At 39.5% G+C, this 12,897-nt stretch overlaps 1 protein-coding gene across 5 annotated transcripts in view; it reads left to right on the forward strand.

The window, feature by feature from the left end:
• Nucleotides 1-12,897, forward strand: part of GPAT3 (glycerol-3-phosphate acyltransferase 3) — a 68,829-nt gene that overhangs the window by 33,922 nt on the left and 22,010 nt on the right. For all 5 annotated transcript variants that reach the window (XM_063723494.1, XM_002814939.6, XM_063723495.1 and 2 more), the window contains one exon: nucleotides 10,678-10,948. In XM_063723494.1, coding sequence (XP_063579564.1) covers nucleotides 10,678-10,948 — 271 coding nt within the window. The remainder of the gene's footprint in view (nucleotides 1-10,677; nucleotides 10,949-12,897) is intronic.

A 12,897-nucleotide genomic window follows, 5' to 3' on the forward strand; every position in this document is an offset into this window, starting at 1 on the left:
TGGCTAGAGCCTTTAATTGAAACTATAGCTAGAAATTTGGGAGCACTCTTTTTTTTTTTTGAGACGGAGTCTTGCTCAGTCACTCAGGCTGGAGTGCAGTGGCACGATCTCAGCTCACTGCAACCTCCGCCCCCTGGGTTCAAGCGGTTCTCCTGCCTCAGCCTCCTGAGTAGCCGGCACTACAGATGTGCACCACCACGCCTGGCTAATTTTCGTATTTTTAGTGGAGACAGGATTTTACTATGTTGGCCAGGGTGGTCTCGAACTCCTGACCTTAGGTGATCCACCTGCCTTGGCCTCCCAAAGTGTTGGGATTACAGGCGTGAGCCACTGTGCCTGGCTTGGGAGAACTCTTAAAGGTAACCTTTTTTTCTGATTAAAAAAAATTGAGGTATAATTTACATCTGTTACAAAGCACATATTAAGTGTTCAGATACATGATTTTTTACATATTCGTAGGCTCATGTGATTACCCCAACTGAGCTAAAGAACACATTTATGATCTCAAAGTTCTCTTAAGTCCCTGCTCAGTATCTGCCCTTCATCGCTCAGTCCCAGTGGTACTCTCTCTTCTGATTTCTGTCATCATCTGTTTTTCCTGTTTTTGACATTTATATAAATGAAATCATACATTATATATTCTTTGTGTCTGTTTTTGTTCCCACTCTGTATAATATTTGTGAGATTTCTCCATGTTGCATGAATCAGTGGATTTTTAAAAATAATTGCTCTGGAGTATTCCTTTATATAATACCAATAGTTTGTTTATTTATTATAATGTCGATTGATAATTGGGTTAATTCCAGTTTTTAGCCATTAGGAATAAAGCTGCTATAAACATTGTACAGACATTCTTATGACTGTCTGTGCCATAGGGTAAGCAAGTATTTGTTGAACTTTATTAGAAACTGCTACATGGTGTTCTAAAATGTTTGTACACTCTCAGCAGCAATGTTTGAGAGTTCCAGTTGGTCCCTAGCATCTCCAGCACTTGGTATTTTTGGCCTTTTAAAATTTTAGCCATTCTTGTGGGTGTGTAGTAGTATCTCATTATAGTTTTAAAAATAACATCTTAAGTATTCTTCTCAATGTAAATTAATCTATATACTTTATTGAAAAATTAGACATTGCAGAAGTATAAATAAGAAAGTTAAAAATCAGCCATATGAAATACTTATTAATCAGAAAAAGCGTAATATTTTTATGTGTTTCCTTATAGTTCCCCCATATATATATAGTTTTGTTGTTGTTGTTGTTTGAGATGGAGTCTCTCTCTTTTATCCAGGCTGGAGTGCAGTGGTGCCATCTTGGCTCACTGCAATCTCTGCCTCCTGGGTTCAAGCAATTCTCCTGTGTCAGCCTCCCAAGTAGCTGTGAGTACAGATGCCTGCCACCACACCGACTAATTTTTGTGTTTTTCGTAGAGACAGTGTTTCACTATGTTGGCCAGGCTGGTCTCAGACTCCTGACCTCAGGTAATCCACCCCCTTCGGCCTCCCAAAATGCTGGGATTATAGACGTGAGCCACTGCACTTGGCTTCATATATATATTCTAAAATGTAACTGACATTTTAGTTTGCTATATCTGGGAGTGGGCCCTGGTGTCTGTTTTTTAAAAGATTCCACAGAGAATTATGGAATGCAGCCATGCTTGAGAACCACTGAGTTAGCTCAACCCTTTTTTCTCCCTTTCCCTTATAACTTAGTATCTTGTCTGGTGCCTGTCACTCTTTATATATTGACTAACTGAATGAATGAGTGAATGATTTTTTTAAATTTAGATGAGGAAATTGATCCTCAGCTAAGCTGGTATCTCCAACAAATTTCTTAAGTGCATTTTTAAGCATAGTATTAATTTTTTAAAAGTAGAAAGAATAGTACAATTAGTCACCTTATACCCATCACCCAAATTCAACAGTTATCAAGAATTTGCTACATCTATCCTTTTTTTTCAGGTTTTCCTTTGTGTAAGTATTTTTCAATTAAAAAAATTAATTACAGAGGCAATATACGAGCAATGTAGAAAGGTAGAGAACACCAATAAGTAATTAGAAATACCATAGTCTCATCTTCATGTATATCCTTTTATGAAAGTATTTTAAAGTTACTTACAGATATCATATCCTTTTACATACTTCAGGATACATCTCAAAAAATAAGACTTTTTGAAAAATGTAACCCTAATGCCATTATTACGCTTAACTAAATTAATAACAATAAAAAAATTTAAAAATGTTTGGGAAGGGAAGCAGTGATAATCAGGATCACAAAGGAGTCACTGTGAAATGAGCTTAGCCAAGTGGCCTAACTTATATCGTGGAAATCCTAACTTGACTAATGGCTCAGGGAATGGTTTGGATTTGGTATATCTAGAGGTTAGCCTTGCAGTGTTACAGCTACGTTATTGTGAGAAAAGGTGGCAAAACATGGACTGGAAATCTGTGCAGTTAGGTGACTATGTTGTTGATGCAGTAATTAACATATTAACATACCTAGTGATTAATGAACTGTAGAAGGACAAGATGGAGATCAGTTGTATATTCCTGGGATCTGTCCTTGGTACTAGCTTGTTAAGATGGTATAATGATCTTTTATTTTATTTTATTTATTTATTTATTTTGAGATGGAGTTTCACTCTGTCACCCAGGCTGGAGTGCAGTGGCATGATCTTGGTTTGGTTCACTGCAACCTCCTCTTCCTGGGTTCAAGTGATTCCCTACCTCAGCCTCCTGAGTAGCTGGGACTACAGGTACACACCACTATGCCCGGCTAACTTTTGTATTTGTAGTAGAGATGGGGTTTCACTACATTGGCCAGGCTGCGTCCAAGTTCCTCACCTCAGGTGATCCGCCCGCCTCAGCCTCCCAAAGTGCTAGGATTACAGGCATGAGCCACTGCACCTGGCCTTAATGATCTTTTTAGTCTTTACATCTAGGTAATTGCTTGAGCATGGGCCAGGCCTCTTCCTTGACATTGAATATTTCTGTTCTTTAATCCCAGTAGCACTGGTCCATCTCATTCCCCAATGTATACATACATTGGTCATTATACTACCTTATTGTGGTCTCTTCTTTAATCACACTAATCACATTTATGGGTCAGGAAGGAAGTTGGGGATGGTAGGGAAAGACCTAGGCCTGGCTTCTTTGCCAAGGATCTGAGCCCCTCAGAGGAGCTTCTCATGCCTGGAAAAGGACACTACCACCAATAATTGGTGCTGGAACAGGTAAACTCCTCCCTGCCCAATTTTAAAATAATAACATACATAGACAGGAGTGTGAAATAAGTATACAACTTCATGCATTTTCCAAAATGAACTTGCTCGTATACCTCTCATCTAGGTCAATAAATTGAATATTACCAGTACCCCAGAACATTACCAGTACCCCAGAACATTCCCCCAAGGTCCCCTTCCAGTCTCTATGGGATTTAGGAGTATATTTTTGTCAATTCCAAACTAGATTTAATTTAAAAATTTCCTATAGAAACAGTGTTAAGAGAGACTTTCTATTTCATGCTATTACTGCTCTGTGATCACCTGTTTTTAAGTGAGTTGGGCTTATGACTGGGTAGGGTTCTTGCTCACACAGACCACTTCAATCAAGGCTTCCATGAGAAAGTGTTTTGAATGCTGAATGTTTTGCTGCTGTGTTTGGAATACAGGCCATTGGTAGATTAAGGGTCTACTTCTGTATATAAGCTACTGTATCTTCTTTGGTCTTCAGCAGACCCTGATTTTCTTAACTGCTTGCTTAGGAAGTTTGCTTTACAACTGGAGGACAGAAAAACTAGTGTGATTTATAAATGGACTGTTATTCTAAGAGTTCACTCAGCTAATTTAGAGTTAATTATGTTTGAGATGGTTTCAACTTCTGCCTTCATTTCCACAGGCCTTTCGTATCTGGTATTATTTATGTACAAGTGACTTGCTAAAGGCACAGGGGCACAGGGCAGCTTGTGCAATTAATCGCTTGCGTGAGATAGAGAGACAGTTGTAATTTTATCTTCATCCAAGCATGGACTATGTTGGCTTGGTGAAAGCATTTGGTGTAAGAACAAAGTTCAAACGTTTATGGCTTTACCCTTTTAAAGCTGACTTGTAAAGTAAAAGGAATTTTTTTTTTTTAGAATTAGAGTTTTACCAATTTAAGAACTGTGGGCTGCTTTGAAGGATCAGGATTAACTTATTAAAAATAATGAGATTGCTTTAATGATAACAAAACTGATATAATAATTGAATCTGTGTCAGCTAATCTGTGTTTATTTCTGTGTATTTTGAAGACTTTTGGTCTACTCAAGAACATTTCTTGGTGCCAAAACAAATATTTCCTCTCTTCCTTTCTAATCTGTAATTTGAGGCCTGACGCATAGTGAATGTTCCCTATATATTGATTGAATTGAATATTTTTTCCTGTCAGAGCTTATATTTAGGTAAATTGGATCTGTAACTCAGACCCTCAATAGTCAACATATCTCAGGAGAAAGTAATATTATGTTTTCAGTCATGCTCCTTTTGACACCTAATTTTATTTTATTTTATTTATTTTTTTTGAGAAGGAGTCTTGCTCTGTCGCCCAGGCTGGAGTGCAGTGGTGTGATCTCAGCTCACTGCAAGCTCTGCCTCCAGGTTCACGCCATTCTCCTGCCTCAGCCTCCTAAGTAGCTGGGACTACAGGGGTCCACCACCATGCCTGGCTAATTTTTTTGTATTTTTAGTAGAGACGGGGTTTCACTGTGTTAGCCAGGATGGTCTCGATCTCCTGACCTCGTGATCCACCCGCCTCAGCTTCCCAAAGTGCTGGGATTACAGGCATGAGCCATTGCACCCGGCCGACACCTAATTTTATAATAGTACCCATTTTCAGATATTGTGTGCCTAATATTAGAGCACTCATAGTGTGGTACCTGCTCTTTTACAGTACAGATCTTCATCTTAGGGACAACTGTCAGTTCCATGTAGCACTTTATTTTTTGGTTATATCACATGTGTACTTGCCACCTCATTTAATAAATACAACATTACAGAAACAATGGAATTCTTCTAGGTATCCTTTCCTGATCCCTTACCCTGCTACTCCTTGGAACTACTACTCTGACTTTCATGCTTATCTTGATGCATATTTTCATACTTCCCTTACATATGTATATATCCTTCATACATAGTATTTATTGTTTTGCATTATTCAAATGATAAAAATGTTGTCTTCCACATGTCATTTTGTGTTCATTCTGACTTTTGCTCATTCTGATGTTTCAGAATTATCTAAATTAGTACATGTTCTAGCTAATTTATTTTAACTCTTATATAGTATTTACTGTATATATCTATCAAGTCTCTTATCTAGTCTCCCTTAATGGACTTTAGATTGTTTCCACTATTTTGCTAAAGCAAACAATGTGGCAAAGTGTTCTTGTATATGTCTCCTTGTGCACAGTTTTATAAGAATCTCTCTGGAGAATAAGAGAAAAAGCTCGTTAAGGTGGAATGCCAAATAATAAGTGTGGAATAATAAATGTGGAAGGATTGAAGGAGTGAGAAAATATCGTTTTATTTATTTACTTATTTATTTTCTTTTGAGACAGAGTCTCACTCTGTCACCCAGGCTGGAGTGCAGTGGTGTGATCTTGGCTCATTGTAACCTCTGCTTCCCTGGTTCAAGCGATTCTCATGCCTCAGCCTCCCGAGTAGCTGGGATTACAGGTGTGTGGCACCATGCCCAGCTAATTTTTTTGTATTTTTAGTAGAGATGGGATTTCGCATGTTGGCCAGGTTGGTCTCGAACTCCTGACCTCAAGTGATCCGCCCGCCTCTGCCTCCCAAAGTACTGGGATTACAGGTGTGAACCATTATGCCCAAGGGAGTGAGAAAATATCATTTTAAAAGACACATAGTACTTACTCATTAAGGCCAGAGTCATCAATAGATGGTAATGCCATGGGTGAAAGTTTGAATATACAAAGTTTGATATCCTAAATATCCATGGGGAGCAGGTTATTTATATAGTCTCAAAGTATCTCCCCTTTATAGATGTTTGTACGTAGTAAGTACTTACTTATTAATCATAAAGAGAAAAAAAACTAATGTTACATGGAGAAACCTGGAAGCACCACTTTTAGCCAAGTGATCAAAGTCACACATCACCAGTCATGACAAACTCTCTCCTGATGAGATGCACTGAGAACACCACATTCCTTGCATTGTATTACTTCCCAAAATATACAATCTGCATCTAATCATGAAGAAACGTTAGGCAAATCCAAATTAAGAGCTACTCTACGAAATAAATGGCTCATACTTTTAAGAAATGTCAGTGTCTTGAAAGACAAAGGAAGGCTGAGGAACCTTTCCACATTTAAAGAAACTAAAATCACTTGACATGTAAATGTAAGGTGCAATCCTGGACCAGAAAAAAAAATTGCTGTAAAGGATGTTAGTGAGACAATTGTCAAAATTTGAATACAGTCTGTAGATTAGATTCTCATATTGCATTAATGTCAACCTCCTTGATTTTGATAATTATAATTTGGTTAAATAAGTGAATCTCTGTGTCCTAAGGAAACATATGCTGAAGTATTTGGGGGTAATGGGTATGATGTTTACCACATATTCTAAGTGGCTCAGGAAAATTTTTTAATATACATATAAAGATAGAACAATAAAGCAAATGTGGCAAGATGTTGGCAATTAGTGAATCTGGGTGAAGTGACCTATTGTTGCAACTTCTCTGTACGTTTGAAATTATTTTTTAAAAAGATCTTCCTAAGTTATACCTGGGAGTGGAATTGCTAGGTCATAGGCTCTGAATGTCTTTGAATTTACTAGATAGTGCCAAGTGGTTTTCCAGTATGGTTGACTAATTATATTCCATTGTTCCACATCTTTACCAGTACTTCACATTATCAGGTTAAACATCTTTATCAGGCTTATGGGTATGAAGGAGTATGTCATTGTGGCTTTTTTTTTTTTTTTTTTTTTTTTTGAGACAGGGTCTCGTTCTGTTGCCCAGGCTGGAGTAGTGCAGTGGTGCAATCTCAGCTCACTGCAACCCTCACCTCCCAGATTCAAGTGATTCTACTGTCTCAGCCTCCCCAGTAGCCGGGATTACAGGCGTGTGCCGCCATGCCTGGCTAATTTTTTGTATTTTTAGTAGAGACGGGGTTTCATCATGTTGGCCAGGCTGGTCTCAAACTCCTGACCTCAAGTGATCTGCCCACCTTGGCCTCCCAAAGTGCTGGGATTATAGGTGTGAGCCACCATGCCTGGCCTCACTGTGGTTTGAGTTTGCATTTCTTTCATTATAGTGAAGCAGAACATCTTTTCAAATGTTTCATCAACAAGGCTACTCTTTTATGAATTGCTTGCTATATTCTTAGCCATTTTTAAAACAGAGTTCTTTGACATTTTTAAATTAATTTTTTGTATGTCTTAATATATTCTGGAAATTAATCCTTTGGGAAATTAATCCTTTGTCGGCTAGATACATTGCAGTTACCTACATACTTTTGAAAAATGCTTAACTAAAATATAAAATTGAGTTATACTTTATTTAAGTTACACAGAATAAACTAGGTAAGAAGGCAGAGAAAACATTGCACGACAAGTGTGTAGGGGCTGGAGGGCTGGCATTGTTTGCAGATCTCTTCTCTCTTGGCTCAGTCAAATAATATGGGGCAACTTGAACTTGCATTCTTATCTCTGGCCCCTCTGAAAAAGGTTATTTTTAGGAAGGCTGTCTATTGTCCCCAGTGTATTTCATTCAGAAATTTGCTGAAGAAGGTATTCTTCCCTCCTGCTGTAATGAAACTGTTGCACTGCTAAATACTGGCCAGTACTTGGATTGAGTAATGGGCTTTGAGTGGTATTGCAGTGCCTGTAGAGCAAAAGGGTAATTCAGTAGGCACACTATCATGGTTCATCCTCTAATACTAATTAAACCTCTTTTGGAGATGGTGAAAAAAGGTTAAAACACTTAGACTTGACTTCTGAAAAAGAGAACCTAATAATCATTCAAGAAGTTAATTTTTTCCTTCCTTCCTTCCTTCCTTCCATCCTTCCCTCCCTTCCCTCCCTCCCTCTTTCTTTTCTTTTCTTTTCTTTTCTTTCTTTCTTTCTCTCTCTCTTTTTCTTTCTTTCTTTCTTTCTTTCTTTCTTTCTTTCTTTCTTTCTTTCTTTCTTTCTTTCTTTCTCTCCCTTCCTCCCTCTCTCTCTCTTTCTTTCTTTCTCTCTCTCTTTCTTTCTTTCGTTTTTTAATTTTTCTTTCTCTCTCTCTGTCCTTCCTTCCTTCCTTCCTTCCTTCTCTCCCTCTTTTCTCCCTTTCCCTTCCCTTCCCTTCCCTTTGCCTTCCCTTCCCTTTCCCTTCCCCTTCCCCTTCCCCTTCCCCTTCCCCTTCCCCTTCCCTTTCCCCTTCCCCTCCTCTCCTCTTCCCTTTCCATCTCATTTTGTCATCCAGGCTGGAGTGCAGTGGCACGATCACGGCTCACTGCAGCCTCCATCTTCTGGGCTCAAGTGATCCCCCTGCCTCAGCCTCCCAAGTAGCTGGGACTACAGGCATATGCCACCATGCCCAGCTAGTTATTGTATTTTTTGTGGAGACGGGTTTCACCATGTTGCCCAGGTTGGTCTCAAACTCTTGGGCTCAAGTGATCCACTCACCTTGACCTCCCAAAGTGTTGGGATTACAGGCATAAGCCCCCATGCCAAGCCCCTATTGCTTTAATTCTTAAGGTGACTAGGCATAAACTTTGCACATAGGACAAAAACTCCAAAATACCCATATATCCCAAACCTAAAATCATAAAACATTAGCCCTGTAAGAAAACTAAATTGTTTCCATTCTCTCAGTTTATAAAAGACATCAGTCATGGAGCTGGTGGTTGTCCTAAACAGGACTTGGCTTTTGACTCCAGGTCATCTTTCCTTTCTCCTCTAGTGTAGTATTAGTCCTTCCAAAAACTGAACTATTACAGCTCTTTCTACTAATACACATATAACTCTTCCCGGGATAGGTAATACAGCACTGTCCATTTTCCTCATTGATTTCCTAGTAAACTGGAAAATGAGGTGATCAAAACAGATCTTCTTTCAGGGAATTTAACATCTTAATTACTATCTCAAAAGAAAATATTTTTCTTTGTAGTCTAATGTCAGAAGTAACCTTTTGTGATACACCCCAAAGGAACCAATGAATGATCATATGACTGTGTATATAGCTACTCTTTATTCTTTGAAGACTTTCTCATTTTTTGTATTTAGTAGTTAGAATTGAATGACAGTAGTCATTTTTCAATTCATAAAAATTTGTGCTGCTTTAAAAATCATTTAATTATTTTCTTGATGGAAAATACAATAACAGCACAGAGAGGAAAACCTAATCCTATTGTCTAGAAATAGCTACTTAATGTTTTCATTTTTACATTTTTCTGTATATATGTATTTCATAGAGTGAAACTATAGTTTTAGATTCCGTCTTTTCTTGATTAACATTATAGTATTTATTAATGGATGCATTTTATATCATTGTTTGGATTAATTATAATGAAGAATGCTACAGTGAACACCCTTGTCTACATTTGCCTACATTTCTAATTATTTTCTGATGACAGATTCCTTGAATTGGAGTTATTGATCATCAGCAAAACTATCTTCAGTCTTTTCATGCCAAACCAACTTTGACAAAGTTGCTACTACTTCCTTACTTGTACAAGTTGAATATGAGAGTACCTGTGTCATTTCAAGTCATTGAATTTTATCATTGAATAAAATGCTGCTGATTTGATACTGTAAATAGGCCTTTGTCTAATTCACATTTCTTTTTTCACTAGTGAAAAGTTGTATGATATTAACTATTAATATTCATGTTAATTTCTGTGAACTTTGCTTTTATGCGGGAGGCTGTATTTTTCTTATTAAATAATTTTCATATATTAAAAAATCAGCCGGGTGTGGTGGCTCACGCCTGTAATCCCAGCACTTTGGGAGGCTGAGGCAGGCAGATCACGAGGTCAGGAGATCGAGACCATCCTGGCTAACACGGTGAAACTCTGTCTCCATTAAAAATACAAAAAATTAGCCGAATATGGTGGCGGGTGCCTGTAGTCCCAGCTGCTTGGGAGGCTGAGGCAGGAGATTGGTGTGAACCCGGGAGGCGGAGCTTGCAGTGAGCTGAGATCACGCCACTGCACTCCAGCCTGGGAGATGGAGCAAGACTCCGTCTCAAAAAAAAAAAAAAAAAAAAAATCAACTTTTTGCCATTTATGGTGAATCTTTTGCCATTTTGCTTGCTTTTTGATTTTATGGTTTTTGTCAGGGAGAACAGAAGTCTTTGTTTTTACACAATCTAGAGTTATACTTGGGGAGAATTTTGTGTATGTGTGTGTGTGAGTTCTTTGTCTAATGGTATGCAGGGAAGAAATCCAAACAAGAGGATTATGGAGGACCAAAAACCCCTCTTTATAATTAACAAAGATCATGGGGTAGAGGCCATTTCATGCAGACACAGTGATTTCACCTCTTTTCCCACTGCAATTGTTTGTCTCTTACTTCTGAAGATGGCTGATGTCACCCATTAAACTTATTTACTTGTTTGGCGTATTTAACTTCTACACAGTTAAAGTTGCCCCTTTGGTCAATTCTTCTGTCCTATGGCATTTTCTCATGTCCTGATGCTTTCTTTTAAGGTATTATCCAAAGAGATGAGTCACCCATGGAAAAAGGGCTCTCTGGTCTACGAGGAAGGGACTTTGAGCTGTCTGACGTGTTTTATTTCTCCAAGAAGGGATTGGAAGCCATTGTGGAAGATGAAGTGACCCAGAGGTTTTCCTCAGAGGAGCTAGTGTCATGGAATCTCCTCACAAGAACCAATGTAAATTTCCAGTACATCAGTCTGCGGCTTACTATGGTGTGGGTGCTGGGCGTCATAGTGCGCTATTGTGTCCTACTGCCTCTGAGGTAAGTCATATGCCTGGTAATTTGATGATACACTTAACTCAGCTTTCTTTTTGAATCATGTACATAATGGCCACGTAAGTGTTGTGTGGTGCTTATTCCACCCATTCTCACGTAGGAAATGCCACCAAACATGACCTCTGCAGGAATGTATTAAGTATCCATTTTCCTTTCACAATTTTTCCCCAAATGAACTTGTATATTCAGAATCCAATGTATATCTTAGAATCTGGATCCACTTTGCTATTAGCATCTGAGCTAACTTGAGGATGGAGAGAAAAGGGAAGTGAAGAAGAAGAAGAGGAAGAGGAAGATGAAGAAAAGAGATCATTAACAGTTTCATATTCACTAGAGCATCCAAACTGTAAGAGCTGACCAGAACCCACTGCCTTTCTTTGCAGTCCATAGCACTTCATAATTGCATAAGAGAGAAAAAATTCTTGTGTGGTTACACGTGGGAGAGAGCCATTTCGAAGTGTGTTTGTTCCATCCAATTCATTGTGATCACGGACTGCTCTTATTAAAGCGTCCCCACCTGGGTCCCCTTCTGCTTCTGAGCTTGAGTGCCACCTGGTGAGGAGGCAGTGTCAAGCCTAGTTTATGGAAAGCACGATGTGGAACGTGAATAGAAGGCACTGCGTGGTGGGATGAAGCTGTAAGTGGCTGAGATCTGATTAGCATATGGTGGTAGCAGTAGTAGGCACGTATACCAGCCACAACATTATTGTTGATCATCTTGCTTCATTTCCCTGGACATGGCCTTGGCATCCTCTCAGCAGAGCTTTCCAGGCAGTGGCTACCTGCCAACTAAACTTGGCACATGAATTGAAATCTTTTTACCACCCCCAGGGTGGGGCGGCCTATGCTTGCCTCATTCAGATTTATTACCAGGGAAAGTATTGCTTAACTACAGGGAAATACAGATTTCTAAGAAATTATTTCTGGGTTTGTTTTTTTTTTTGCCCATATTGCTAGTTCAGACATTGGGGCATAGTATGTCTTTTGGGAATCATTTCAGCTGTGATAATGAAGCGAAATTCAAGATTTCACATATGCTTTTGCTTGAACCTTAAACTAGTGCCCCCAAAGCAGGGTTCGTGTACTCTGGGAGTGTACAAGACTATCCATTGGCATGCAGGAAGGAAATATTAGAGCTCTTATTTACTAAAAGCTTCTGTTCTGGCTGGGCGCAGTGGCTCACACGTGTAATCCCAGCACTTTGGGAGGCCGAGGCGGGCGGATCACGAGATCAAGAGATTGAGACCATCTTGGCCAACATGGTGAAACCTCATCTCTACTAAAAATACAAAAATTAGCTGGGTGTGGTAGAGCACACCTATTCTCAGCTACTCGGGAGGCTGAGGCAGGAGAATCGCTTGAACCTGGGAGGCAGAGGTCGCAGTGAGCTGTGATCGCGCCACTGCACTCTAGCCTGGCAACAGAGCGAGACTCCGTACCAAAAAAAAAAAGAAAGAAAGGAAAAAGCTTCTGTTCGCTTTCTAACTAGAGCTTCCATTTATTCTGTTTTCATTCTTAAAAGAAAAAGGCCAGGGGCATGGTGGCTCACATCTGTAATACTAGCACTTTGGGAGGCTGAGGTGGGCAGATCACTTGAGGCCAGGAGTTCGACTGGCCTGGACAACATGGTGAAACCCCATCTCCACCAAAAATACAAAAATTAGCCAGGTGTGGTGATGTGCACCTGTAGTCCCAGCTACTTGGGAGGCTGAGGCAGAGAATTGCTTGAACCCAGGAGGCAGAGGTTGCAGTGAACCAGGATCATGCCACTACACTCCAGCCTGGGTGACAGAGTGAGACTCTTGTCTCAAAAAAAAAAAAAAAAAATGAAGCTTAGCCGGGCATAGTGACTCTTGCCTGTAATCCCAGCCCTTTGGGAGGCCGAGGTGGGTAGATCGGTTGAGGTCAGGAGTTCTATATCAGCCTGGCCAACA

The sequence above is a fragment of the Pongo abelii genome, chromosome 3, assembly GCF_028885655.2.
Source record: "Pongo abelii isolate AG06213 chromosome 3, NHGRI_mPonAbe1-v2.0_pri, whole genome shotgun sequence".
In the NCBI taxonomy this organism is placed as follows: domain Eukaryota; kingdom Metazoa; phylum Chordata; class Mammalia; order Primates; family Hominidae; genus Pongo; species Pongo abelii.